The sequence below is a fragment of the Pipra filicauda genome, unplaced genomic scaffold (genome assembly GCF_003945595.2).
Source record: "Pipra filicauda isolate LSUMZ 115617 unplaced genomic scaffold, ASM394559v2 scaffold6_size6359152_pilon, whole genome shotgun sequence".
Taxonomy (NCBI): domain Eukaryota; kingdom Metazoa; phylum Chordata; class Aves; order Passeriformes; family Pipridae; genus Pipra; species Pipra filicauda.
In genome coordinates this window covers 4,322,061-4,348,663 of record NW_024104865.1, presented here as the reverse complement: position 1 = coordinate 4,348,663, position 26,603 = coordinate 4,322,061, and the positions used below count along the sequence as shown (strand labels likewise).

Sequence of the window (26,603 nt, the reverse complement as noted above, 5' to 3'; positions counted from 1 at the left end):
ATCACAAATTCTGAAAAGTGACATACAGAAGGTGGAGCAGGCTGTACAAGGAATCCTCAGAGAACTGTTTTCATTGTCTCAATAATACATGTTTTCTGACCAGTCTGAGGCTGGTAAAACCAGGAAGGAGCAGGTGCTCGCCATTCACAATCAAAAAGTCCACAGGCAAAGTCAAGCAGAGTATCTAATCCTGACAAAAATATCCCCAACAGGTAAAAACAGCTGAAAAGTGAAATTGCACCAGAGTACCTCAGGGAACCTGAAGACTTGATAAAGCGGATGGAATACCCAGATCTTAACAATAACAGGAGAACTTTGATAAATATGACGATATCCTCCATGGCAGGCATTAAGGAGTCAATCACTATGCCCATTTTGGCAGTTCAGGTACCTTATTTTGAGCTCATGAGTGGCGGATCAGATAAAACAGTGAATGGAATTTTAGAAGATAAGGTTGAAATTGTCTATGTACCTTGTTGGAAAATTTGTGGAGAGAAGAGACTTCTGTAGCTCTTGCCTACTTGTTTTAGGCCAGGATCTACAAAGGAGTTGAGGTACTCCTGTAAGTCTCATCTTGGCTGACCTTTGACAAACTCCCAAATGCCAGCACCTACCTTTCTTTCACAATGGTTCTGTAGGACTATTATCAAGAAGTCAGCAAAAAATAACTTCTTAATCAGCTCCAGCTCTAGAAAAGAACACCTCTCTTTTTCGAGTTACCTCCGAGGAATAATTCACACTAGAAACAGAAGCTAAACATCTCTCTCTGCCATACTTTCTTGGTCTTTAGTGTGTTTGTGTGATGCACTGGGATGAAGTCAACAGAATATTGGTATCCTACTGCGTTTCTCCAGTATGGTTCTCTTGTGTAATTATCATACACTCTGCAATCCCTTTTACAGACTATCCATTTTGGTAATAGTTCAATTCACTATATTGAACAAGCTCCAGATGATGCTAAAGCAAAATTGCATTTTAAGAAGATAACTGCAGAACACACATGTGATCTGGGACAGAACACAGTTGATTGTGAGAGGAAATGGCAATGGTCCTTCAAGACAAACCTGTAAGTTTGATTTAATTGATAAGAACAGATGTCGCCAAAGACCTAAACGGCCATGGATCTGTACCTTCGTTATCTAATACAAATTGGAAAAAATCAAATATCCTTCATAAGATATTTATTTCACAACAGTTCATGACAAAAAGCACCTGGAAAACAAAATTCTTTAAAGGTAGAAGACCATTTAATTCAAGTTATTAAAACCAAGTAAAATTATTTCAATTGATACTTCATGGTCACCACCTTCTGTGTCTGAGGAGGGCTTTATGGACTTGCTACCAATAGTCTCAATGAAGTGCCGGAATATTTTGCATATGCAAAAATATTAGCAACTAGCCACCAAGACAATAGGAGGTTGCAGACAGAGAATGCTAAGCTATTTCCCTATCACACACAGCTGATTTTTTGCCTCTTGAACATCACAGTGAGATGGGGTTAACAACACAGAGTGCTGTGTTTGATGCTACAGCTCTGAATCAGAAAGCAAGTACTGCTTAGTAAATTAAACTACATGGCTTGGAAACAAACACTTCAAGTTTTCATTTTTGAGAAGTTTACTTAGAAGGAGATGGCCCCTGTCAAGCACAGTGAAGTAGCTATCACATGTACTATCACAGTAAATATTTAGGAAGGGAGAGGAAAATGCTATTCAAGCAGAGGGCTGTGCTTGTGATACTGGCTGGCTAAGGGCTTGTTTTTTCCGTGCCACAGCCATGCGCAAGGCCTGAAGAATCATGTTCTCATTATTCATGATGTTGTAATTAGTCAGCTTCAGGAGCTTGTTAAAATCTTCTGCTTTCAGTGAGACCTCTCTGGTTGAGTATGGAGAGCAGAAACTGGAGATATCAACCTTGCCCTGTTCCATTTCAGCAGCAGTACGTGACATGCCTGTCAAAGGAAAAAAGGAATGTGTTTGTACAGTCCCACAGAAATACCATACTCTGATAGAATACCTCAAGAATAACTAGGAGAGATCACAGGTGCAATTACTATGATGACAAGTGCAGTGCTATGCTCTCTAAAAAATCTACTTCTGAACAAAGCCTATTGGAATGGAAAACACGAACAGTGGTGTCACTAAACGTCATTCCATTGCAATCAGCACCTTCTACTGGTCAGTTCATGGCACATCATTTTATGTGGTCACTAGTGCTCACATCTTATGCTGCACATTCTTGAGTACAGTACAAGCTAAAAGGAATAAAGAGATACACAGGACAGGAGGAAGCAGAATATTAGTAGCCTTGGAAATCATCATAAAAGCAATGTCTCAAATACTCACCCAGGACACAGTACATATCACTTTATGTACTATTGCTTTGATTTTCCAGCATAGTCAACCAACACATTAAATGGCCTAAATAGAAAGCACAGTGGTACTCCACAGAACCATTCTATACTGTGATTCTCCCCTAGATCTGACTGTCATAAAAATACATAATCTGAAAAATATGCTTTGTTCTACACATTAAAGTAAACATTTGGAAATTACAAGGAAAAAGTAGTTTCCATGCCTCTAATTGAGGAACACATTCCTTCTTTCACTGAATTACATCAAGACTCAAACTAAAATTATGCACAAGATTTCACCAGATTTTGCAAACAGTTTGAATCATCACATTTTGCAGTATAATCGCTAGTAGGAACCAGCAAACAAAGGAGTTTTGTATTGGGATGAGGAAAAAGCACCCAGAGAGTGAGAAATCTCACTGAATCATTAAAATTATCTGTGTACTGTTAACTTACCAGGTGCTACATATCTTTGAAAGGTATCATTCACTAATGGAAAATAAAGTAGCAGAGGAGCTCCTGGGGTGTCTGCACCATCAAACATGTAACACTCTTTCAGGTTCTTCTCATCATCCTTCAGTCCAATGCAGGGAAATGGAATTCCCTGCTCTGCGAAGTATGTGCAAGCCTGCTCCAGGGGCTGGTTGTGGCCCAACAGCAGCAGCATAAGGAACAGAGAAGATACCCAAGATCAGACTGCTGCCAAAGCCTGGTAATTCATGCCAAATTGCACAAAAAACAGACTGAGAGCACTGGACAACCAGCAATAATGTGAGCACCTGTAGCCCAGGGACTGCTTTTCTGTTGCCTGAGGAGACATTTGGAAATAGTCTTAACTAAATTTGCAGTCCAAGACAGTAAGATTCACAGTCACATTATCTGTTTATATAGCAGTATAACTTGTCCAATGACCTCAATAGATTTTAGTAGGGTTTTGAGACCAACCTACCCATTTCTATAACCCTGAATTTCAGAAATGAGATTTCAAGCTAACATATTTTAGACCTCAAAATATAGCACTAAAAACATTCACCAGAAAGCTCATTTGTGATGACCAACTTTGTTAAATTATCTAACAAAATACTATCACCTCAGTTGGAATTAAATATTTCCAAAAGAATTCTGAGTACAAGAAAAAAACATAGTGCAATATATTTTTTTTTCAGCTGCAGTACAGAGACTAGTATTTTTTATGTGGCTTCACAGTGTAAGAGCACCATTAAAGTCTCTTCCACTCAAAAAAATGACAGTGAAATTTGTGTTTTCGGTAGTGTCCCTCAGGGTCAGTTTACAATTGCAAGTCTATATTTTGAAGTCTAAATCTGTCTGTTTATGTGTAGAATATCACTTTCAAAATCTATGTAACCATTTTAACCAAATCAGATTCCTGCAAACATAGTAAATGCATTTGATATCTTGTTTAAAGTCCACTATTCAAGAACAAAAACTGCATTTGTTAAAAGAAAAAGATGAGGAAATTCTTCACTTACTGGGTTGTTCCTGGACAGCTAGTAAATCACATGTTAATATAAAAAGACAAATAAAATTTTACATGCTTAAGCAAAGTACAGATTAAATTCAGCATCCAAATCACTAAGTTTTTCCAGCTATATTTGCGTTATGAAATCTTACATATAACTATAATAGAAGTTGCAGCTTGACCTTCATAACTTCACTATGCTGCTCTATATTTTACTTGTGAAGCACTTAGGGCTATTTCAAAAGTAGTTTAAGGAAAATAGAGATATTTTCTTCTCTATAAATTTCCATTCCTCTTTTGAGATTTACAAACAGCATGTTACTAAATTCCACTAAGTTCCACGTTTTATAGACACCTGTCTAAAAGTTGTGAAAAGCAAAGGAAAAGCTGTTCCTAAACAAAAACAGTTTTGAGACTTCTCACCAAAGTCTGTGATCCCCCTGTGTAATTTAAGTGTATGATGACATCCACTTTCCGCTCTGGTCTCATAAGGGGTGGGTAACTGGTTTCAAAGAAGAAAGCTGCATCCACCAGCTCCAAGTGTTCTGAGTTGCCTCTCAGGTCATTAGGACAGGTATCTAGCAAAGTGTCTAAAGAGTAGAAGATTCAGAGCTATTAGCAAACTGCAGAGATATCTGTCAAGTTAGAAAGCAAAAGGAAGGTGAGCTTCCCTCCCATCCAGAATCTTCCTTTACTTTAGGGTTGCATGCAGCAATCCTAAAGCTCCTTCACCCTCTCCACTCACATTTTGTTAGTGTTTCTAAACCCATGAACTGCACCAAACCCCAGGCAGATGTTGCCTGTGTCCAGAGCCCCACCCTAGCATTTTTCATCCCAGTGAGGACTTCCAGTACCAAAATGACCCAAAAACTGAACAGCTGTATTATTAAAAGTGAAAGGTGTGAGGAGTTACTCAGTTCTCCCTCCTGTCAGTAAACATAAAACTCATTCAATTCTCTTCAGGACATACAAATGTCTCTTGCTAGTTCCCAGCCCCTGCGCCTGCCACAATGACTGCTGAGACATGTAGGCAGGAGAGCTGACCACACCTTTCCATTTTGTGAAATGTTCATGCTGGATATACTCATTGTGCATCTGGAGGCCTCTTAGGAAGTTGTGGTACTTGGAGACAGCAGGGCGATCTGTCAGGATATCCCGGAGAGTTGTGGAGAGGCCGCTCGTAGGAGTGAAAACGCACGTGGCCATCTCATATGGCTTCTCAGGCAAGTCTGGTTGTTCCTCTAGAGGTACATGGCATAAATGACATGCAACTGAATTATAACCACAAATAAGAAGAGGCTAGACACAGAGAGGAGAACGAGTCTTCTGTACCAATAGTAATCATGTGTTCCCAGCTCTTGGCATTGTGATAGTTCTAGTTGGTTCAGGTGTGGACACCTGAATTCAACAGAAAATTGCAAATTATTTATATAAATCCAAACATAAAGTTTGGAGGGTTTTTTTTCTGAAAACATGGTCCACAGGAATGGGACATAAGTGTGTTCACTGGCTTTGCTTGAATTTTAACATGAAGATGCTCATGAGTATTGTCAAGAAATGGTCTTTAAGTATGGAGCTGCTTCTCTCAGCTGATGTAACAGAGCTCCACTACATTTACTTCATTTGACCTCTACTAAGTCTTTCGGTTTAGTTCGATTTTGAGAGAGGAATGTGCTGTGTAGGGCAAATAGATGTTGAAACAGGAACACTCAAGCTTCTCTCTGACTGAAAAATAGGCTTTGACAGAAGGCTTTGTCATGAGGCTTTGACAGAAGTATTTCTTTCAAGCCTTTTAAACACAACACTTTAGGGACCACCTTATGTATCCATCCCTATCTCCTTTGCACCAAGGCCTGTCTGATGGTGCCTTTCCTTCTTATCACAGTCTCACTATTTATGCAAAGCACTGGCTATTCAGTAAAATCAAATCACTTGATTTTTCTGGTATGTCCCATACCCAGAGACTGAGAGCAACAGGATGACTGAAAAACTCAAAAAATGAGAAATGTGAGTGCCGTTAGCCTGTTAGAGGGGCCTAGAGGAGGGTACTTTTATTTACCTATTTCAGTCACTTTGTCTTGGGTCCACCTGTGCCAGAAGTCCTCTGAATTGTCAGCTGCGTGCCAGGCATCCAAGAGGTTTTTGGAGAAGATACTACTCCACATTCCTAGAAAGTGGGAGAGGCATAATAAGTAGTGTTGAGGTAAACACAATTAAGTTCTTTTTAAAACTGCCTTCTGTTCCTTCTGCAGCTCTTCTGTAACTTTTTCATATTTCTATGCAATTTTTGCACAAGTCCAGACACCTATTTCAGTGATAGATCAAACTCCAAAGGTAAACTTATTTCAGAAATAAATTCAAAATCTTTTCCCTCCCACTATGTTTTATCTGGAACAATTTTTTTTTAATTTTACATTGTCATTTTCCTGTTTTCATTTCCTTTTTCTGTTGATAAAGGAATATTTTCAGCTAGCTCCTTCTCTGATTACCCTCTTTCTTGCTCCATTTTTTCTTTTTAACTTTTCCATTAGCTTCCACAAAATTTCATAGATTTCCAACTTCGAAAATTTTTTGCAAGTTATGGGAAATAGTGATGCCTCAAAAGCACTCACAAAGGTACATGACAACTTATTTGTTATTTTAGTTTCCTTTTATCATAGCCCAAATGATAAAACCACCTTTGCTAGCAAGGGTAGTTGAATGAGTCTCAGGAAACATAGAATTATAGAATATCCTGAGTTGGAAGGGATCCACAAAGATCATGAAATCCAACTCCTGGCCCTGCACGGGACAACCCTAAAAATTACACCATGTGCCTGAGAGCATTGGTCAAACTCATCTTGAACCCTGTGCTTGGTGCTGTGACCACTTCCCTGAGGAGTCTGTCAGCTGACTGACCCGGTACCTGTGCTTCCACGTGCATATCAACAGGTTTCTGGGGGCTAATTTCCCGAATTACTGGTGTTTGTATTAAAATCTTGCCAATCCCCCAGGCTGGTGAGTCACCTTGCATGAAACAGATTCGGGACTCAGGGAGCTTCTTCATCAGGCGCCCCATGAAGAACTCACTGCCAAAATCCTCTGCACGAATGAAGGCGCCATACTTCAGGAAGCCCACCTCGTATGGTGTGAACTCCACCCACTCTGCCAACACATGCACCAACAACGTTAGCTCCACTACTGAAAAGAGTGCAGTTGCCAGTCTTGGAATAAACTTTTCAGGTGTCAGCTCTTGCGGGTAAGCTGGCTTAGCACACGTCCTGAGTAAACCCTGCTGACAGCCACTTAACCAACTATCTCACTATCTATGAGTTTGTGAAAGAGCAATGTCAGGACTAAGGGAACATTTTAATTCTTCTTTCTTTTTATTTAGTGAGTGCAAATATTTTTCATGAAGGGTGGACTAGAACACAGATTGATTTCTATTTTTTTTATTGCCTTTAGCCAAGCATTAAAAACATAGAATCATAGAATGCTTAGGTTGGAAGGGACCTTAAAGACCATCTAATTTCAACCCTCCTGCCATGGACAAGAACATACATTAAGCAAACGTAAAGGTTCAGTGAATCCCTTTCTTTAAGAATTCTTAGCAGTCCTGAGACTGTGTCATAGGATTATGTTGTGTTATTAGTCTGAAATTAGTGTCTGAACACGCACAATCACATGCCAAGAGAGTTTACAAAATACTGAACTGTCACTGTCTATCCTGTGGCTGCCCAGTTACTCTTTACATTTCGGAACAGTACTTCTACTGGCTTTGAATGAGAATTTAAAACAATTCATCATGATTTACAGTATCCCCACAGTGTATCTCCCTGGTTGAAAATATAGCTCTTTTTCAGATTTGAAACATTACCTCTAAAATCTTTGGTGGCAACTTTGTCCTTGACATTCAGGGCGAGGTAGATGGGCAGAGGGTTCTGACCTTGATTCACTGCCTGACGTTGATCAGAAAGTCTGTGGTGGCTTTTCTGGATTTGGAAAAAACCTGAAGAGTTAGCTGATGATCAGTTCTTTAAAGACATCAGCTTATAAAATCTGACATATGATTTTCCTAAGTTTCCTCCTGAATTTAATTCCATGTGCTTGAATAACAGAGGACAAGAAAATCATGTTAGCAGGAATAATTTCTGCTAAGAGAACCATTCATGTTTTGCATTCTGTATACATTGACAGCAATGAGTTGCTTCACATGCTTCTAGCTTTACATTTTTAAATGTAAGTCAACAAACAGGGCAGATCTGAGTAATTCAGCTGTTATCATATACTTCATCTGTTAATCATAAGGGTTCTTCAAGGTAGCATGTTAATGATCCTTCTAATCTTTTTTTTAAATACTATATTGAAAGTTAACATCCACAGAGGAAAAATCCTTGAGCTGTCCAATACTAAAAATTTATACATGAAATGGAGATTTTGAGTATACTTCAACCAAATTAAATTCTAGAAAATTTTGCTATGCAACACTGAGGTTTGAAATACAGTGTGAAATATGATATGAAATAAGATTATTTCATTTTATCTGTTTCCTCTAGACAAAACATAAACCATGTTTACAGGATTTAAAAACAAAATAGCTTTTTCTCCACCTATTTTCAGGCTTCTAGTTTACATGAAAGGTTTTGCTTGTGTCATTACAACAAAATTAGAAACTGAAGGTCTGGAGAGATCAAATTCAAAGTGGCTGAAAGGCACCTGCAAAATCATAGTTTTGGCAGTTAAAATGTCTCAGGAGCTCTGGATCTATATAGTTTCTTATCACTAAATCCCAAAGTTCCGTACATATGAGGTACATCTGCAGTACATTCAAGTTATGAGTGCAGCTAGTGTAAATATTGCAGCAGTGGAGAGATAAAAACATGGGGCCATAAAAAGCACCTAAGAAACTTAAAATTTTTTTGGACAGATACAGTGTTAATTAGTTGGTTACTTTAGAGCTAGTCTGAACATTTCTATGTTACATTCTATGACACTTTAGGCTCCAGTGTAGACATAATCTATCTCCAAGTTATTAATGTAAATAAGTGGTGTTCTGCCTGCATACCAACTACAGTGTTATTGACCAGGTTCTCTTCCTACGGCTTTAATTTCTTGTAATGGTCATAAATATTAAGTCAACAACTTTATGAGAAGAAAGATGTATAGACATTACCCCATCATTCAACATGGATTCAATCATGAGCCCCCACAGATCAATAAAAGAGGTTTTATGTCCTGCTTGGGTCCTTTGGCTCAGCTCTCTGTAATAATTCCTTAGACTTTTCAAGCAAAAAGCCCCCATCTTGCACTTGGCTGCTTGCTTCCGTGCTTCAATAATTATTTCTCCGAGATCCTTACGTGACCAATCAGCATCTTCATATAGCTTTGTCATTGTCCTGCAGGCAGGAAACATGATGGAAAGCAGGGGAAAATGAACAAGATCCTTTTGAAGCTCAGAGAATACACTTTGCAGAGCTTTGGGCACTTACTGTTTTATCTTTTAGTTACTCTCCTCTTTGAGCTTACTTTGAGCAGAAATGCAAGTCTAAAGGCAACTAGTCAAAAATCACTTGATCTGGGATCCAACACAAGCATCTACACGAGCTGTCTATGCTGTTTCTGTCCAACAGTAAATAATCATAAAGCATCATTTTTGCGTAGGATTAAGGATGTTTACCCTTCCAATAAAGTCTACTCTTTTGGTTAGGGATAGGTTACTTCAGTGACACTAAATGTATGATGTACAACAGTCCTTTCATAGATGACCTTGGCATTAATAGTCCAAAGATGGAAGCAATAATTCAATTCACCACCTTTACCCTGAGACCAAGACAAAGCATGGGTTTTTCTTAACACAACAAACTCCAAGCAACAGTATCAAAATGTCTCCTCACCATGTTGTGCCAGATGAGCCACTGATGTATGAAATACAATCCAGAACACGCAACTTTTGAAGGCCCAAAATGCTGCCATACATGCCAGTGAGTGCTCTTATCCCACATCCTGCTGTGGTCACAGCCACTATAGGCACCTGTTCAAGACAAAAAAAAAAAAGAGAAGAAAACATAGATGGAAAAGTGGCATTAAGAAACAAACAATGTCAAAAGATTACAGAAATGCAAAAGTAACGTCCAAACAGTAGTAAAATAAACACATACATTAGAGATAAAGCAACATTGCTCTATAAAGCTGCAGGGCATCCCTGTGGAATATATTAGATCTTGGCACTTCAGGAAGGATTTTTATGAAACACAGGCCAAACCTATTGGTTTGAAGCTCCTTCAAATGATTCAGTTGAAAGCCAACTAGAAACAGAAGTTCTGGTCATCCAAACAGACAGCTGAACTGTCCAGTTGAGATCATTCTGGTGGCACACAGCACCCCGGAGGAGAAGCTCCTGTCAAAGGTCCTCACTCATTCAGATGGAGGTAAAAAATCACTTCTTATCTCCAGGCCTGAGAGAAAGGAGAGAGAAAAATCCGCCAACAGTACCCTTCCTGATTACCTCATGCTCTTGCAGATCTTCCTCCAAATGAAGAACATCCTTTAGCGCAGCAGCAACCACCTTCCTCCGGTTTTGCAGGAAATTCTGTTCATCAGTGCAGAGGTCAAATCCCAAGCGGGCATCTAGGTTTCTTGGCCAGAAACACAGACCCTGAGTCCTGTGACCAGGGCAAAAATGTTCTTATTGTGGACAACTCCAGCTGTGCTTGTGTGTGTTTACAGACCAGATTGTGGACAGTATAACATAATAAATGATAAAGAACACCACACTTCTGGTTTTATTTGCTCATGTAATTATTTTTTCAAGTTTCAATAGTTGCTGCCATACGTGCCTATAACTAGGCAACCACTGTCAACAGGCATTGCAGTTGAATAGGGAAACAGCTACCATGCCTTGAAGTCACTTGTATAATTCAGAAAAATCATTTCTTTGCAAAGCTGCTCTATCCATCTGTGGGCACAGTAGTGCACACAAATAAAGATCTATTACTGAGATGCACTAGCAGTTTGGAAATTTGGAGGAAAAGGGACTCATGATTTAATTCACCATCAATGTGAAAAGGAAAACCTGGCAAATAATGAACTCACATATCTGCTTAGAACTGGACTTGCACAGCCCCCTCTGATTTCAAATGAGCTTTGTGTAAGAGCAAATGTCTCCTAGTTAGTGCATCAGGTCTCGCTGGAGACTCACTTACCATTCATTTGCCTTTGTGTACAAGTCAATTGTCCTGTCCTGAAAATCACAATACAGACAGTGTAAGCAGTGTAACCTGTGCCTTCCTCCCCTATTCCATCTAGGGCCTGAGTTTCCCTGTCTTGGAAGTATGAAACATAGCTGGAGAATCTGGCCAGCAATGGTCTGGGCTGAGATATTAACAAGCTCCAGCACTGCCTGAGTTGAGTAGAAATGGGCCATTCACAGAAGCTAGATGGGCTTAGGGCTCCTCAGCTTCTCATAGTTTAACCTTCATTTTCTGGGAGGGTCACTGAAAGCTGGACATCTGAACCACACACATATGGATGTTCTCTGTTTGATCTTCTGCTTCAAGCATTCCCTTTGTAAATGTATATCTTACTTGTCATATCCATTACTGTTAGCTCACATACTATGTTGATGAACATACATATCAGACATGTCCCGAGGAAGTTAGTTTAAACTCAGAACAGGATTACACAGGGTATGACTGGAACCACGTGCAGAATAAAAGAAAAAATAAATATTGCATAATTGCAGAGTGACTGTCTTTCACACCTTATACTGTAGCATGCTTCATGTCTCACAGGAACTGAACCACTGAACTGTAAGACTAATCATTCATCAAACTGATGATGTTGGGCTACTTCGTGTTAGGAAAGATTTGTTCTCACCTCTGCTATTGTTATTTTCTCTTGTATAGGAAGTGAGTTTAGAGGTAGAGTCACAGACTCGTTCATATCCCTTTCATTTTGACTTGATGTAGACTGGAAAAACGGATGAGAGAAAAAATAAACAAGACAGTTACTTATTATACAAAAAAAGGAGAAAAAAAAGTAAAAGCAGTCTCCCCTGTCTCACTTGCATGCACGCACTTATCAATTCCCTACATACACAGATCTGCACAAGCATTCAGATCTTAGTGGTCCCCAAAGAAATACACAGCAAATAGCCAGCTATGTGTTAGTGGCAATTACATACCCTGCTGAGATGCCTCCGCCGTGGTAGAGCCACAGTGAGTGCCGACTGACTGTACTTGATGTAGTGGAACCTGGCCGGGGAGGTCGGGCAGAGACAGGAGCTCAGTGTGTGGGTCTGGGTTCCTTCATATGACCCGTCTACGGTTAACGCAAACTTTCTCTCTGAAGCAAAGGTGTTTCAAACTTAAGTTCTTCAAAAAATTGGGGTAATTTCTTTGCATAGTAATGTAACATATGTTTTTCTTAAGTAATTACTTCATTTTGACACCCAAATTATAGGAAAAATAAATAGATTGACTCATCTGAGGGTTTCAGCTTTAGAGCTGGTGTGCAGAACGTGCCATATAGCTTTAGCACTACTGCACTTACATATATATTTGATTGCTGAGACTACTGCTGTATTCATTAGGTAAGGACTCACAGCTGATAACAGTTTTGGGGGAAAATCAAACTCTATTCTGAAATTTTCAAAATACCTTAGTATTATACCAGAAAAATATTTTAGTATTGCATACTGTCTTATTGCTGAGATGTTTTGAAAACTCTAGACTTGGTGGAAAAAACAAGGGTTTTTGTAGCAGAGAAAAACTCTCTCTGGAATCAGTAAAATCTCAGTCCCTCTATTATGTTTTCCTTTCCTTCAACCTGTAATATGTCTTTTGAAATATTTCTAGCACTTACAAAAATAGTGTCTGGTGGTTTTCTGTCTTCATGCAGTAAGCCTCAGATATGTCTGTTCAAGTAATTAAAAATGGTCTTTACATAGAATATCAGCCTAAGTTCAAGGTGAAATATACTCTGTAAATCCACACACTCCAAAGTATATAATCAGCCTTCAAAAGAATTATCCCACTCAAGCATCTTCAGTCACATCTATCAAACTTTTTCACTGTGACAGCTGAGTTCAACTGGATCATCCACGTGCTTAAGCAGTGTGCTGAATTGAGGTCATAAGGAGATGTCAGAATGAGATGTTTGAAAAGTTGCGTAGGAGGTACACAATTCCACAGGTCTGGACTTGACATGGTAGTGATACACTGCTTGAAATGTGCAACAAATGTCTATGCTAATACACTGTGAGTCCTGTGTTTCACTAGTGGCATGTTATACCTAAAAAATTTTATTAAGTTAAATGGTAAAAGAGGCCTAATCCTCTTTCTGCCCATTTCCTTTTTCTCAGAATCCAAAAACAACAGGAGTTAGCTTGAGTGTAGGACTCAAAAAAATTCAACCCCTTGCACAAACACTTTGGAAAATTGCAAGCATCTGGCAAGATGTTATTGCAGAGGAAAATATTCTGTGGGGAAATTAGACCACATGCTCATCACACCACATTCTGGAATAATCTGTATATTTTTGATCAACTACAACCCCCTCCACAGGCCACTGGCATCAGTGGCATTTTGTCTGGCACCTTAAATAATTTTAAACTAGGATGTTCAAGAGTAAAACACTAAGTGCTTTCACCATAAAGTGGCAACCAGATTTCCTCATTAAATCAGTGAAAGGCTCACCCATAGTGTCCTTCCTCATCCTCCCACCGTTCACCTGCACCTCCAAACAGGAAACTTCACGGGACTGCAAGAGACAACCAGGGCAAGAGATAAAGGCATTTGCTATCAGTAGAGCTCTGCCTCCTCCAATCCCTTGGACCATAGGTCTCAGGGCATGCACCTCAAGGGAGAGGTGATGCCAGACTGTAATCCCCCTACCAGGTCTAGGGAGATGGGATCAGGCTTCCACATGGGAAATAACAGATCACGTAGAGATGAGGAAAGAGAAAGGATATACTTGCTTCTGCCTGGAGGAGCAGCCCTGCAAGGGCCTGGGAGAGGACTGGCCACAGGAGAAGACTCTCCAAACAATGCTCAGCCAAGCTGTCCCTGGGCGGATGGAGGGATGTCACACATCTGAGCCCAGCTCAGTTTAGGCAACGGCAAGCTCTGGCAGCAGCTCACAGTTTTCGCAGCTTCAGCCTCTCCCAGCATGAGTCACTATCTGGGACCGCGTGGGAAAGCCAGAGCTAACACCAGCTTTAGCCTGCCTCTTGGTCAATGCCTTCATGCCACCATATGGAGCAACTGCCTGGTACCTTTAATACTAGCTTTGCAATAAACATTCTTATATGGCAGGGAAAAAGATTATGAAATAAAAATTACCACTAAAACTCCATTAGTAACAATGTTTTCAGGAGGATCTGGACTGAAAGACAAAATGGAAAACAACCAATTCAAAACCAACACACTCTTCTTTTTCTTTTTTCTTTTTTTTTTTTTAACTCTTCTTTAATGGTTATTTCATTATCTCTATCTTTAAAAGTCCATCTTCGGACAGGCAGCATGGACAAACAGTATCAGAAATTCTACCTGCACATTCAATCCATTTTGCCTCTCACAGGCTTGAGCCTGAACTTCAAACAATTTATGGACAAGTGCTGAACAGAGGAGCTCCTCAGTGTATCAGGCAGGATTGTGTCCTGACACACCGAAGAAAATTTACACAGGGATGGCATATTTACAGGCATAATTACACTATTGCCCCATATTGTTCAGTTCAAATCTGTGGAATCAGAGCTAATAAGCTGGTGAATTCATCCAACATTCCATTAAAAAAAGAAAAAAAAATACCATCAAATGATGGTACCTTAAAAATCAACAGCAGCACTAAGACTGATCTACATCATTCTCTCCATTAACTGCACAGTCAGCACGGAAACACAGTAAAAAAAAAATTTAATCTATTTCTAAAACAAATTCCAAGTATCATTTTCCCGTAATCTTATGACAAAGCAAATATCTGGGATCCCACAAGTAAGGAGAAAGAAGGGTTTTAAACTTATAACTTCCTTCTCTCATCAGAGACATCTCTATGCCCCCATCAGCACTTGTGCTCGCTTTTCTCTATGTCTGGATGCCCAGTGTAGGAGCATGCACATCATGCATGGTCATGCACCCCTTCTCCATTAAATGCTCTACAACGTGTTTCCTGAACACCCAAATCTACCCTCTGCTTTATTCAGATGGTGACAGTGTTAGGGGGCTGCATGTGTAAACTATGCTTTCTATCAGTAACCTCATGTCTCTGCCTTACATTTTGTTGCCTATTTCACCTCACGCACCTGCTCTCCATTGTGAATTCAACCTCCAGCTCCTCTTTTCCCTGCAAAAGAAAACGAAGACAGTCACAGCAGGTTGGTCTCCCTGCAAAGAGAGATACCCTACAGGAATCTGTGCTCTTCAGAGTTCTCTATAAGCCAGTGTCCACCTCTTGTTACTGCATATGCCACAATTTTATTCATGTTGTATTTGGATACTTCTAGTATCACATACTTCTAGCATCGTATCCATTAATTTAGCAAACTCCTAGTTTAGACCTTTGCAGAACACACGTAATACATACTACAGGGCCTCTTGGTGGCTGTTCCCCCTTTCTGCGGTCTTGGGTTCCCACCTGCATTATTTCACAGGCCACTTACATTTCCCCTTTTCTTTCTCCTCACAGGGGTTCTCACACTCCCCACTGATTCTTAGCATGTGTGAAAGTGGATTTCTCCAGTTCATACAAATCATTCTGACCCTCTCCCAGCCCTCACTCACTCACGCAGATGGGCCTGGTGGCACATTAACATGGTGGCACACTTGGCTGTACGAAGCCCAGGGTGTTCTGGAGGGTGCACTTTGGTTTGGTGGAGTCTGTACACATAGACTCTTTGTGTGCTCATCTTTATCTTTTGTAATTGCTTGTCCCTGAGATTTTCTTTCTCCTTAGAGGTTTTCGTGCAATTCCCATGATCTTCTTGCCCTCCCAGTGTAAGTACTAAGGAGAACATGGCACGGAGAGCCAGCCTTTCCAAAAGAGGTATCAAATCAAATCAACGTTCACTCAAGTCCTTCCAGGCCTAAACATTGCCCTCGAAACTTTACTCTGAAGTTGTCCCAACCACACGAAATTGAGATCTGATGAAAAACACAATTTTTTAAATAATTCAGTTCTGCAAGTGTTATGTTCGTTTTCTAAATTAGCTAAAAGCCATACTGGAGTTGGGTTTACGACTGCAGATCATTACTTCTGTATTAGCAAAACATAACACAGAGCTCAAAACTGCCAGCTACAACTGCAAAACTAATGGGGTAAACTCATTTTGACATCAAGGACAGTAAACAGACAATTAAGTCCAATTACATTGGCCAGCTCTCTCTGTAGAAGCACCATCCAAAATTTGCCATAATTACAGAAACAGCTGTAGGTATGAACCCCTGCAACAGACGGACATACTCAGGTATGGACAGTAAGAAAGGCTTGTATAGGACACATAAGAGGAAAGCTGAGATACTCATATTCTCAACTGACTCCACCCCCTTTTCTTTGTCCTTGAAATTTATCCATACCTGTGGATTCAGCTGGAAACTTAGCTGAATGTTTTCCCCAAGCTGGATTTTGGAGACATCAAAGAATACAGTGAGGAGATGGTCATCTTGAGTTACATTGTCCTCATCACAAACTTTTAGTTCCAGAATGTTCTGGAATAAAAATTAATTAATTAAATATTAAAGGTTTAACAGACATAACATGCTACAGATATTTTATTTTAGCTGAACAAAGTTGAGAAAGAATTTCAAGAATGAAAAAATATAAACATTGCAGTTGCTCTCTGCATACTTTATTGGCTATGCAGGCAGATACAGTCTTACCCAACTATCAGAAGCTAAATAGGCACAGCAAGAGAGTGTGAACACAGTGAGAGAGTGTGAATACTTGTCAAGGGAACTCAGAAAGACCCACAGAATGGAAGTGTTTGATATCTGGTAAGAATAGCTGGAGGTATCTGCACTCTTACCTTAACCTGGCTCTGAATCGTGAAGTGGAAGGTTTCATTCCATGTTGGATTCTTGCTGTTCTGGACTGTCTTGGTGCGGAAATGCTGCACTGAAGCTGTTGGCAGGCTCAGGCTCACATAGCAATCAGACTGAGTTACTGGTGAAGAGAGGGAAAGCAGGAAAACAATGGGTCAATGAAACAATCTAGTACCCCATAACGTGATGCACTGTGTGAATTTTTAAGCTCAGTACATAAGGCAATACACAGAATGCAGACCAACAAGCTAATTGGGGTACCATCAGGCCACTGCTAGACAACTGTCTTGCTTTACTATTGTGAAAGCCTGGCAGCGTGCTCTCTTGAGAATTACTTTTTCTAAATTCCTGGAAAAATAACAAATGCTCAAAATATGCAATTGCGTTGCTGAAAAGCCATCCATATGGATATGGGCCCGTACACACAGCAGTATCACAGGGTTGGGCACCATGGACCTTAGCAGCTGTGATAGGGGCTACCAAATGGACAGAGCCCATCTTCTATACACTGGGCTTCCACAGGTAGGCATGAACATGCCTTAGTATGTCTAGAGTAGCTCTAGATTTATGTTTTGTCTCTTCTACCTTCTGGAGCATCCTTCCTTTTTTCTGAGACCTCTGGCTGCCAATGCAGCAGGGATAGGTGCTCATTGCTTTGAAGGTTCCCATGAAGCCCCACTGCTGTCACAGAAGACATGTCTTCCACCAAGGTACCTGCTCTCAGTCTGTTTTCTTCCCTTTTTGGAAATTTAAAGAAAGGGGAACACAGTGCACCACAGACCTCAACAGCACAGATTTTCAAGGCAAAAAAATTCAAGAAAAAAATTCAAGAGCTGTGGAGATGAGAGGAACTGAATTTAATCTTCTGTAAGTGGTTTAGAATGAGCACAGATAAGAAAAGCATTGAAAAGTTGAACAGTTTGATGGCTAACATTTGCTTTGAGAAGCAACTGTCCTGAGGCAGGGTTTCACCAGTAAAACTGTATAAAAATATATATTGCTTAATGTCACTATTTTCACCTGCATCTCTGTGCCTCAGCCAGCACAGTAAAGGTATTTGCAACGCTAAATGTGCAGGTGAAAGCTTGTCTGTGTTTCACAGCAAGGAGAGAGCTGACGTGGCTTCTTTGCATGAAATTGCATTGCTTTTGCCTCCACTAGAGGCGAGTTCAGGTCATAAAGTTCTCCTACCAATTTTAATGTTCCCAGATGTAGTGAGGACAGCTTTAGTCTTTTTATTTTCCTTTCTCAGCTGAAGAGGCCAGTTGTAGGGTTGAGCTTCCCACCTGAGCTCCATCATAAGTGATGGACGTTAAGGGCCAAAGTTTTGGTATGAAACAGTCGTTAGGAGAAGTCTGCAGTGCTTATATCATCAAGCACTTTCATTCTAAGATCAGAATAATCTACCTGCTAATATATTTTGTCATCATTATTAGGAAATAAAAGACAAATGTGAATAATGAGATTAACAATCCCGTGGACCCACACTCAGAAGTCAGGGATGATTACCCTATAGAACACAATCTTTTGGTTAGGGATGACAACATATACAAGTGGCAAAGATAGCATGAGGAGTATTGCCCATAAATGCCAATTCCATTATTAGAATTGCATTTCCTCTATTTGTAATGCCATGTACTCAGCATTCTTGCTGTTGCATAGCAAACAAACCTGAATGGTAGTGGAATAGGCTTAAGTCTTGTCACACTTAGTTTTACTGGTAGACCTGATTTGGGGAAACACAGAATAATTGTCTTGGCCCTTTATTGTCTCCCCACCTGCAACTCAAGGGTTAACAAAGCCAGCCTTTTTCTGACCCCCACCCCATCTCCCCTGAGGCTTAAGTCATCTTTATTTCTTTTTTAGTAACTCTGAATGTAAAAACAGCTACTTTGACTGATGAAAGTAGTAGTTGTATACTCTAAGATATATGAATTCTACAAAAATATCAAAATGCATAGACATCACCTGAGCTTCTAACAATTCTAATAGCTCTCAAAATTCTGTGTGTATACAGGAAACATCCATATGAAAATCTTTTTTGGCTCTTAGGAAATCCAGACTGACATTAGAACAGATCGCTGTTGGCTCTTGTCCCCACTAGAAGGACCAGAAGGACCCAAATGGTTAAGGCTGTGGGTGAACCAAAGTTTATTTCCTTGACACTTCCCAAATAGCAACACATTCTCTGACTACTCTGTTGCAAAGAAAAAAAGTACTATTTTGAAAGTCCATCAATTTTTTTTTTTCTGTAATTGATCACTCTCTGCTACAACACTGTGTCATACACCTGTAAGAAATAACTACCTGTCAGACAGCAGAGCTCTGACTTCTCATTTAGATCTCCGACTTTCTCTAGGGCACTTCTGACCCAGTCACTAAACAAGCATGCTTCCCTCTTCCCATCTGCCAAATGCGTTTGGTGATGTGTTTTGTAGTTCAGAGGTGTCCTCTGAAACCTAATTACTTCTTGCTTGTGACATATTTTCCAGATGTTATGAGGGAGGCACTTAAAACACCCAGGAACCTTTTTTTATACATCTTTGATACCTCAGATCCATATTCTGCCTGACCAGTTCCAGGTACAAGCAGATGTGAGAAATGGCAAACCACAGCATATCCTGTGCCTAAACTGGTTGGTCACTCCACAATATCCCATTGCCTTTCCACGTACACGTACAAGGCTCCCACTGCCAGCCACATGCAAGAAAATCGTTGTCACCCTGGTATGTAAGCCTAACCACACCTAACTACAACAATTACACTCACACAGTATACAGACAACAAAGCATCACAACAGTGACCTGTTGTGTCCCTCCCCTCAGCCATGACACATGAACAGCCATCAGACATGCTTGGGGCAGCAGCTGTGGTATCACTGTGGGGCAATATCCTGCCAAAAGCAGGTGTGGCAGCAGGTATTTATGAAAGCATGGTCTCTTCGTCCAGTTATTATGCTAAGTGTCTAATTATCTTCCAGTTTAATAGCAGGACTGGATCTTAATTATGCTTTACCATTAGAAAGCATTACAGCAATATGACACATGCTAAAAAACACCATAGCCCCAGCATCATGCTGTGTGCCAAGCAGTAGGGCACCAGCAATTCTGGCTCAAGATGAAATCTCACCTGTCTCACAGAGAGGTCAAATTCAAGCAGGGCTAAACAAAGAAAAAATTATTCATTCCACCCCCTTTTTCGATCCAATGTCCAACCCACCTGTAACTTGGGCAGAAGCCTCAAGCATCTTCTCCTCTTGGACTACCTTTAGCTGTTCACTATTTCTAGGGGGTAGATTTTTCACTACTGTCATGGTATAGTTTTTTTCTTATTCTAGTGCAAGAATCTGAACCAAAACTGTGGTCTCAAACACTGTTTGCCCTGATCATCATCTTGATCAGGTCTCCCTGGATTTGGATCTATCCAAGTCATAAAATACAAAATATCATCACCAGTTGAGAGAAGCATTTTTCTTCTTCACGTACTGTGTAGGTGAGTAGATACCTGGCTGAAGGCAAGTGGACAGGCCAGGATTGCTGTTTCCTGGAGCACAGAATATTAGATAATTTACATAATTAAAACTTTCTTATATTCTTTTTTTAAATAAAAATGTGAGTTACTTCCGTGAAAGTAAACATCGTCCTTCTCAAGGCCCTTTACAGTCAGACTGTCAGAATTCATTCTGTCCTGGGAGATCAGTTCCTGTCTCCAGGGAGCATTCAATATTAATCTTCTAATAGCTAAATTTCAACAGAAAGCTTCCACACTTTCTTCCACCCTTCACACTGGGTGGAGCACCTTATAAATATCCCTAAAGCAGTATCAGTAGTCTCATTTACACCCCTCCTTAAAACACCCCTTTGCTGAGATATTGCTAAACAACCTTACTGTTTCTTTCCTGGTTTTTCCCTTGTTGGGCTTTATCAGTCCACATCCTCTGATTTTATAAATGTATTTCATGCAGCACCTAGAACAATAGGCTGTTGGTGCGTAATTGTAAGTGCTTAAATGGTGAAGTAAGTAATAAATAACAACAAAACAATAAGAACAGCACAAGAACAGAACACCAGAGGAAGTCTGCAGGTTCCTGCAATAAGTATCACATTGGACCATAGTCCCTCAAACACTAATGTATTTCACTGATTATATTTCTTTTCAGGATCTCAAGGGCCTTTGCAGAAACTGATCTGTGGCAGAACTGCTACTACAATCCTGTAAAAAAATGTTTTTATAAAAATGTAAAGTATACTTAATAATATTATAAAATATAGTATCAAATTAGTCTTATATTAAAAAATCTAAAACTTTAAATTTCCAAAATTAAAAAGTATAATTAAAAAAAATCCGTAAAAGCTTCAAAAATATAATTTTCTTACTAAGAAAATGCTGAAGAATATTTTTAACACCAGTCAAGGTTCCTTTAGTCTAGGGCCCACAGGCAGTGGCCACTGAGGGATCTTGGATGTTTTCAGGAAGCAGGAAATGATGGCTTAAAATTGCTCAGCTCAGTATCCCCATCCAGTTGCCTGCTTTTACTTTATTTATACCCTTAATACTGTGTTTTCTTTTCTTTTGCATTTGTTAATTTCACTTAATGATTTAGTTTCTCTGTGGTATCTTGTTCTTTAGTCCCTTTGACTTCTTTTTTTTTTAGGGAAGAACCTTTGGTCTTGTTGAGGTTAGCCACCAGTGCCAGAAGTAAATATGTCCCACATTTAGTGATGGGTGTCTAAGGAAGAGTATAAGAGGGCAAACATCATATAATGCTCACTCAGCCCTCACAATTTAAGATTCAGACACTTCACGAGCCAATCTTCACTGGATTTTTTTCTTCTATGGACTTGTCCAGTTTCCACCTGAAACTCACATAAACTTCCAGCATTTGTCATCTCCTACCAAGGGGAGTTCCCAAACAAAAAGCCATGTCCTTCTATTCGTTCTGGAGCTGTGGTGGTTGTCCAAGGTCTGTGAGAGGCTGAGTTTGAAATCTGAAGTTCTCTGCGGAGAAAGCTGTGTTTTTAAGGGTGGGTTGGATTGGTGCACATCGAAGTCTCACCCCAGTAGGGAGTTAGGATGCATAGGGAACACACACCCAAATCTGGGAACTGGCAAGTGTTCACAGGTCCAGGAATATCAAGAGGCCTAATGAGCCTGATGGGGATGTGGGTGTGCTCAGTGAGAGACAGGAATGTGGAGAACATAAACAAATTAACTAAATTAACAGGTGTTATCAATGATATCAGCTATGCATCAATACACAAGTGGAAATTACTATTATAAATTACACACTGAGGGATGAGTGGGAAGAAAACACAGAATAGTGCAATGGTGCATTAAAAAGTCAGGGTTTAAAAGGTGGAATGAAACAATTTAAGTTGTCTTAGATAAAAATATTCTCTTATGCACTGAACTTCCACTAGGAGTCTTCTGTTATCTATTCCATAGAAACGTTAGTGAGGTTTTGAGATTCTCAAGTAATGGATTAATTTCCCCATCTCCATTATTTGGAAAATGGAGAAGATAGACCAATAGTCAAGTCAAACTTCAACACCAGGTTGGGAGACTACTTAGACACTATATGAGTATTAAACAAAGTGATCCAAAAACTCTACAGAAATCTAGTGCAAGGTTGGGCACAACTGGCAAGAGATAGAAGAAGCAGTTTAAAACATCAAAAATCAATAAGGTGCCTGAAAAAATAGGTGACACTTGACAACCTGTTCTATCTACAAAATTTTGCAGGAAAAGGAAAGTAACAAAAAAAAAGAGCTGGGAAAAGAAAGAATTAGAAAAAAAATCAGTGTTAGGAAAATGGTACTGTAAAGAAGTCCACTTCACTTGTGATGGAGGGCCACATGCTTCTGAGTTTCATAGGGCTGTGTCAAGCTCATCTCTATAGAACTGTAAAGATGAATGAATCAACTCAACAATATTCCCCCAGTTTTACAAACAAACCAGGAAAATTTTGCACACTTTTTTTTATCTCAAGACTCTCATTTTGCTGCTTCTCAGTGAAAGTCCTATAAAGTTATAAATATGTAACTTGTACTAGTTTTTACATTGTCCGTAAAATTAGGCAGAGATTAAATTAGTTCATTAAAACTTTTGAAATACAGGCTTATTTTATATGATAAAGAGACTATCAATGAAATATACGACTTCTACAAGCCTGGCTGCACAGAAAAACATGTTCTCAAACTGCTTTAAAGGAAATCTTTCTGGTAAATACTGCTCACAAATTTTATGCTCAATAAAATCAAATGTTATTGGAATTAAGCAGCTGTCAGTCAAAACTAGATTCAACATTTAAACATAAGCAAGGCAGTGTGCCCTGACTGGTATGGTTTTCTTTTCCCACAGGATGAATGTCCACAACAAGCAAAGCATTCACCTTTTGCAAGCATTTTTTCTGTTTTCTTTCTTCAAATTGTTTTTTCTCCTCAATATTTTGACTGATACTTCCATTTCAAAGAGAGGATAGCTTGCCAATGTTGGTGGTGAATGTTGTTCTGTTTTGTGGGCAACATCCAGTATATGCTTCACAGTGTCAGGTTACAGCCTCAGCCTGGAAAGCCCATGCTCTGGCTTTACTGCTGCTTCAGATGCTGTGCTGCACTACAAAATCACATCTGTCATTCTAACTGCTCCTTTAAAAAGCTTTGTGGGCTGGTGGGACATGACTTGGACTGGGAAGCAGAAATGCCTGAGTATTTCGGTACCTGTCCCATGTCCTAGAAGCTTTCTGATATTGTAAAGGACAGCATCAAAACATAGTAAACTCCATTCAAATAAAAACAGTTTCAAGAAGCATTGATCTAGATGAGAAAAAGGTGGAGAGGAAGTTTGGTAAGTTCATTATCATGCAGATGGTTTAATAGAGCGTGATTATCTGGGGAGATACCTAAGGGCTGTAGTTTTCCACAGCTCGCTCTTTCAGTTCAGTGTGCATATTTGAACATTCAGATTCTTCACATGGTCTCTAGAGAAATTCTCACAGAACTTGAAGCAAATCACATTAGAAAGGCACAAAAAGATATCTTGTCTTACATCTTTTTAACTGAAAAACTTTACTTTTGTCCTGTTCCTATACAAATTTTCTGGATTCAGACCTTTTTATTTGCATACATGAACAGATGCAAGACAAAATCAGTCACCTCCTCAGACTGGAGTCATTCACACCTTTTTTTCTAGTGCTTTGCAGTTCAGGCATTTATGAACCATTAATAAACATTTATGTAACTATATTCCTGGGCATTTTGTAAAAATAATTAAGAACAGAAAAAGCTAACTGTGAGCCCTCAATCAAGTTTTGAAACATGGCTGTGCCTATGGCTGAATCAAATTTGACAGTCCATAAGCTGTCAAGTGTGCAGTCCTGAGCCCACATAAAATATCCTGTGATAGGCCCAGGGTTACACAGGCTAGATATTACAGTAAGAAGGAACCATAGAATGCAAGTTCTTATTGCAGTCTTTCCTGTGAACAAAAGAAAATTTATTTGCAGATCCAGATGTGAAACATTTTATCCATTCTGTGTAAACATGTTCTGCATTACAACTGGTGGATAGACTTCAGTGTTGTATTGGCAAGTATGTAAGAATAAATAGTATCTTCTGACAGTGCTACCTCATCTTCAGCATAACATGATCACACATCTGTGTGTGATAAATATTCTGTAATGTTTGTGACACTTGGTAATATTCAGAGTAGCTTTACAAGCACAAGGATGCTCCTCCAAAGATACTCACACAAGTCTGCTTTCCTGGCATTTTTCATCTGTATGACTTTTACAGTAAGCAAGTTGCATGGAGAGGGTTCTGTCTGTTGAAAAGTACAAAATGCATAGGATGAGCAGGCAGAAAGGAAGAACAGAAGCATAATCAAGGACAACACTGAATTAAGTGTTTCAGTTCCAATCAACAAAACATTTCTAAACCGTGGTCCCTCCTTGAATATTGTCTTCTTCTTCCCAGGAGGTTTTGTAACCAGGTGTGGCCACAGACACAAAATGTACAATAACAGACCAAACCCCTGATGTTGTCCACTTCCCAATCTGAGAAAACTTGTGGTAACCCTTAGTTTGACATGTCTGACTCTTACAACCAATCTCAGAGAAATGTGTGATAGAGAACCTTGCTGTGTTAATAATACAGCAGACACACATCTTGGTCTGTGAAAATTCACAGAATGTCATATATATCCACTATATTACACAACGAACAGCAAACAATCTAGCAGGGCAGGAATTAGTAACGATATCATGGTGTAACAATGCTACTCATAAGTTGATTTATAGCTACATAATACCAGTCTTGATGTAGAGCAGTGCTGGGTTTTAAACAATGAGGACCTGAAAAGTGCCTTTTAGAGACCCATCCCAAACTTCTCAGAAGGGCTGAGAGCCCCAACTCTGTAGTTATTTCTCTCTGAATAATTCGGTTTACCCTATCTTCCTCTAAGCAAAACTCTCAGGAAAGTATCAAAGGAAATATTTGCAGCCTTCCTGTAGTTAAAGGGGGTTATAAAAAAGAGGGAGAGCGCATTTTTACACAGATAGTGATAGGATGAGGGGCAACAGACTTAAACTAAAAAAGAAGAGATTTGGATTAGATATTAGGAAGAAATCCTTTACCCGGAGGGTGGCGAGGCACTGGGACAGGTTGCCCAGAGAAGTTGTGGATGCCCCATCCCTGGAAGTGTTCAAGGCTAGACAAGATGGGGCCCTGAGCAACCTGGTCTTGTGGGTGGCATCCCTGCCCATGGTGAGGGGGTGGACCTAAATGATTTTTAAGGTTCCTTCCAACCCAAGCCATTATATGATTCTAATTTTGGGAAACCACCTAAACCTAAGTAGTTATCAAAAGACATTTAAAAAAACTGCAAGGAAACTGGTTTGGTTTTGTCATCCTCTCTCAGCCTAAGCAAAGATCAGACAAAAAGGGTACTTAATGAGTATATAGGAGCTGAAGGTGAGGTACTTTTTTCCCTAGATAAGTATCATTCTTAAAGGAATAAAAGGAGGAAAAACTGCACATTTAATGATCTAAATGACAAAAAACTCCCAAAACAATAACAACAACAAACACACACAAAATCCAAACAACAAACAAACAAACCCTAAAAAACTCCAACAAAACTACACCAAAAAACAAGGGGAGCAAAGAGGAAAGAGAAAAACTAAGTAGTGAAGCAACAAACACATATAAGAGACATTTCATGCACACTACCTACAGAGCAGGGGGTATCACAGCAACAAATATATATATAAATATATAAAAATGTGCAATGTCTTACCATTCATTCCCTTATGCCCCAAAACTTCCACAAATTTGAGAGAACTATATTTAACACCTCATGTCATATTAGTTTCCTGACTTTTCCTATGCACTCATTGACATTAATGATAACTACTTATTTTTCCTCAGTGGGTTGTTTTGCCTAACCTCATTCAGTGGAAGCAAAAAGGTATCTTTTTTTTTCTTTCTAATTGGGGATTTTCAAACTAGATCAATTACTGCATCATTAAAGTCTTTGCATTTCTGAAGGCCAAAACACAAAGTAGTCACAAAACCCAGACAGCAGCCCTGCTTTGCTCTCAGCTTTGGTGCTGAAGAAGAATTCTCAGAGCAAATTGCAAGTGGCAGAACACCACCTCCTACAGCAGGTCCCATCTGCTGCCAATGGACAGCCAGCTCAGCTCATTGCAGAGCCTCCTCTTGCCTTTTCTTACCTCACTTTTGCTGTAGAACAGTCCCAT

General features: G+C 39.6%; 1 protein-coding gene across 1 annotated transcript; it reads right to left on the bottom strand.

The window, feature by feature from the left end:
* Positions 1 to 1,712: 1,712 nt before the first annotated feature.
* LOC114003083 (cytosolic phospholipase A2 epsilon-like) lies at positions 1,713 to 26,603 on the bottom strand. The gene is made up of 20 exons (XM_027749702.2): positions 26,577 to 26,603; positions 24,595 to 24,667; positions 16,831 to 16,967; positions 16,382 to 16,513; positions 15,112 to 15,152; positions 14,153 to 14,195; positions 13,508 to 13,571; positions 11,995 to 12,155; positions 11,688 to 11,780; positions 11,015 to 11,052; positions 10,318 to 10,474; positions 9,707 to 9,843; positions 8,986 to 9,208; positions 7,690 to 7,804; positions 6,840 to 6,977; positions 5,893 to 6,000; positions 4,883 to 5,074; positions 4,257 to 4,423; positions 2,810 to 2,993; positions 1,713 to 1,951 (listed from the first exon to the last, which is right to left on the bottom strand). Exons 1-20 carry the CDS (start codon positions 26,601 to 26,603, stop codon positions 1,713 to 1,715), a joined length of 2,469 nt encoding a protein of 822 aa, XP_027605503.1.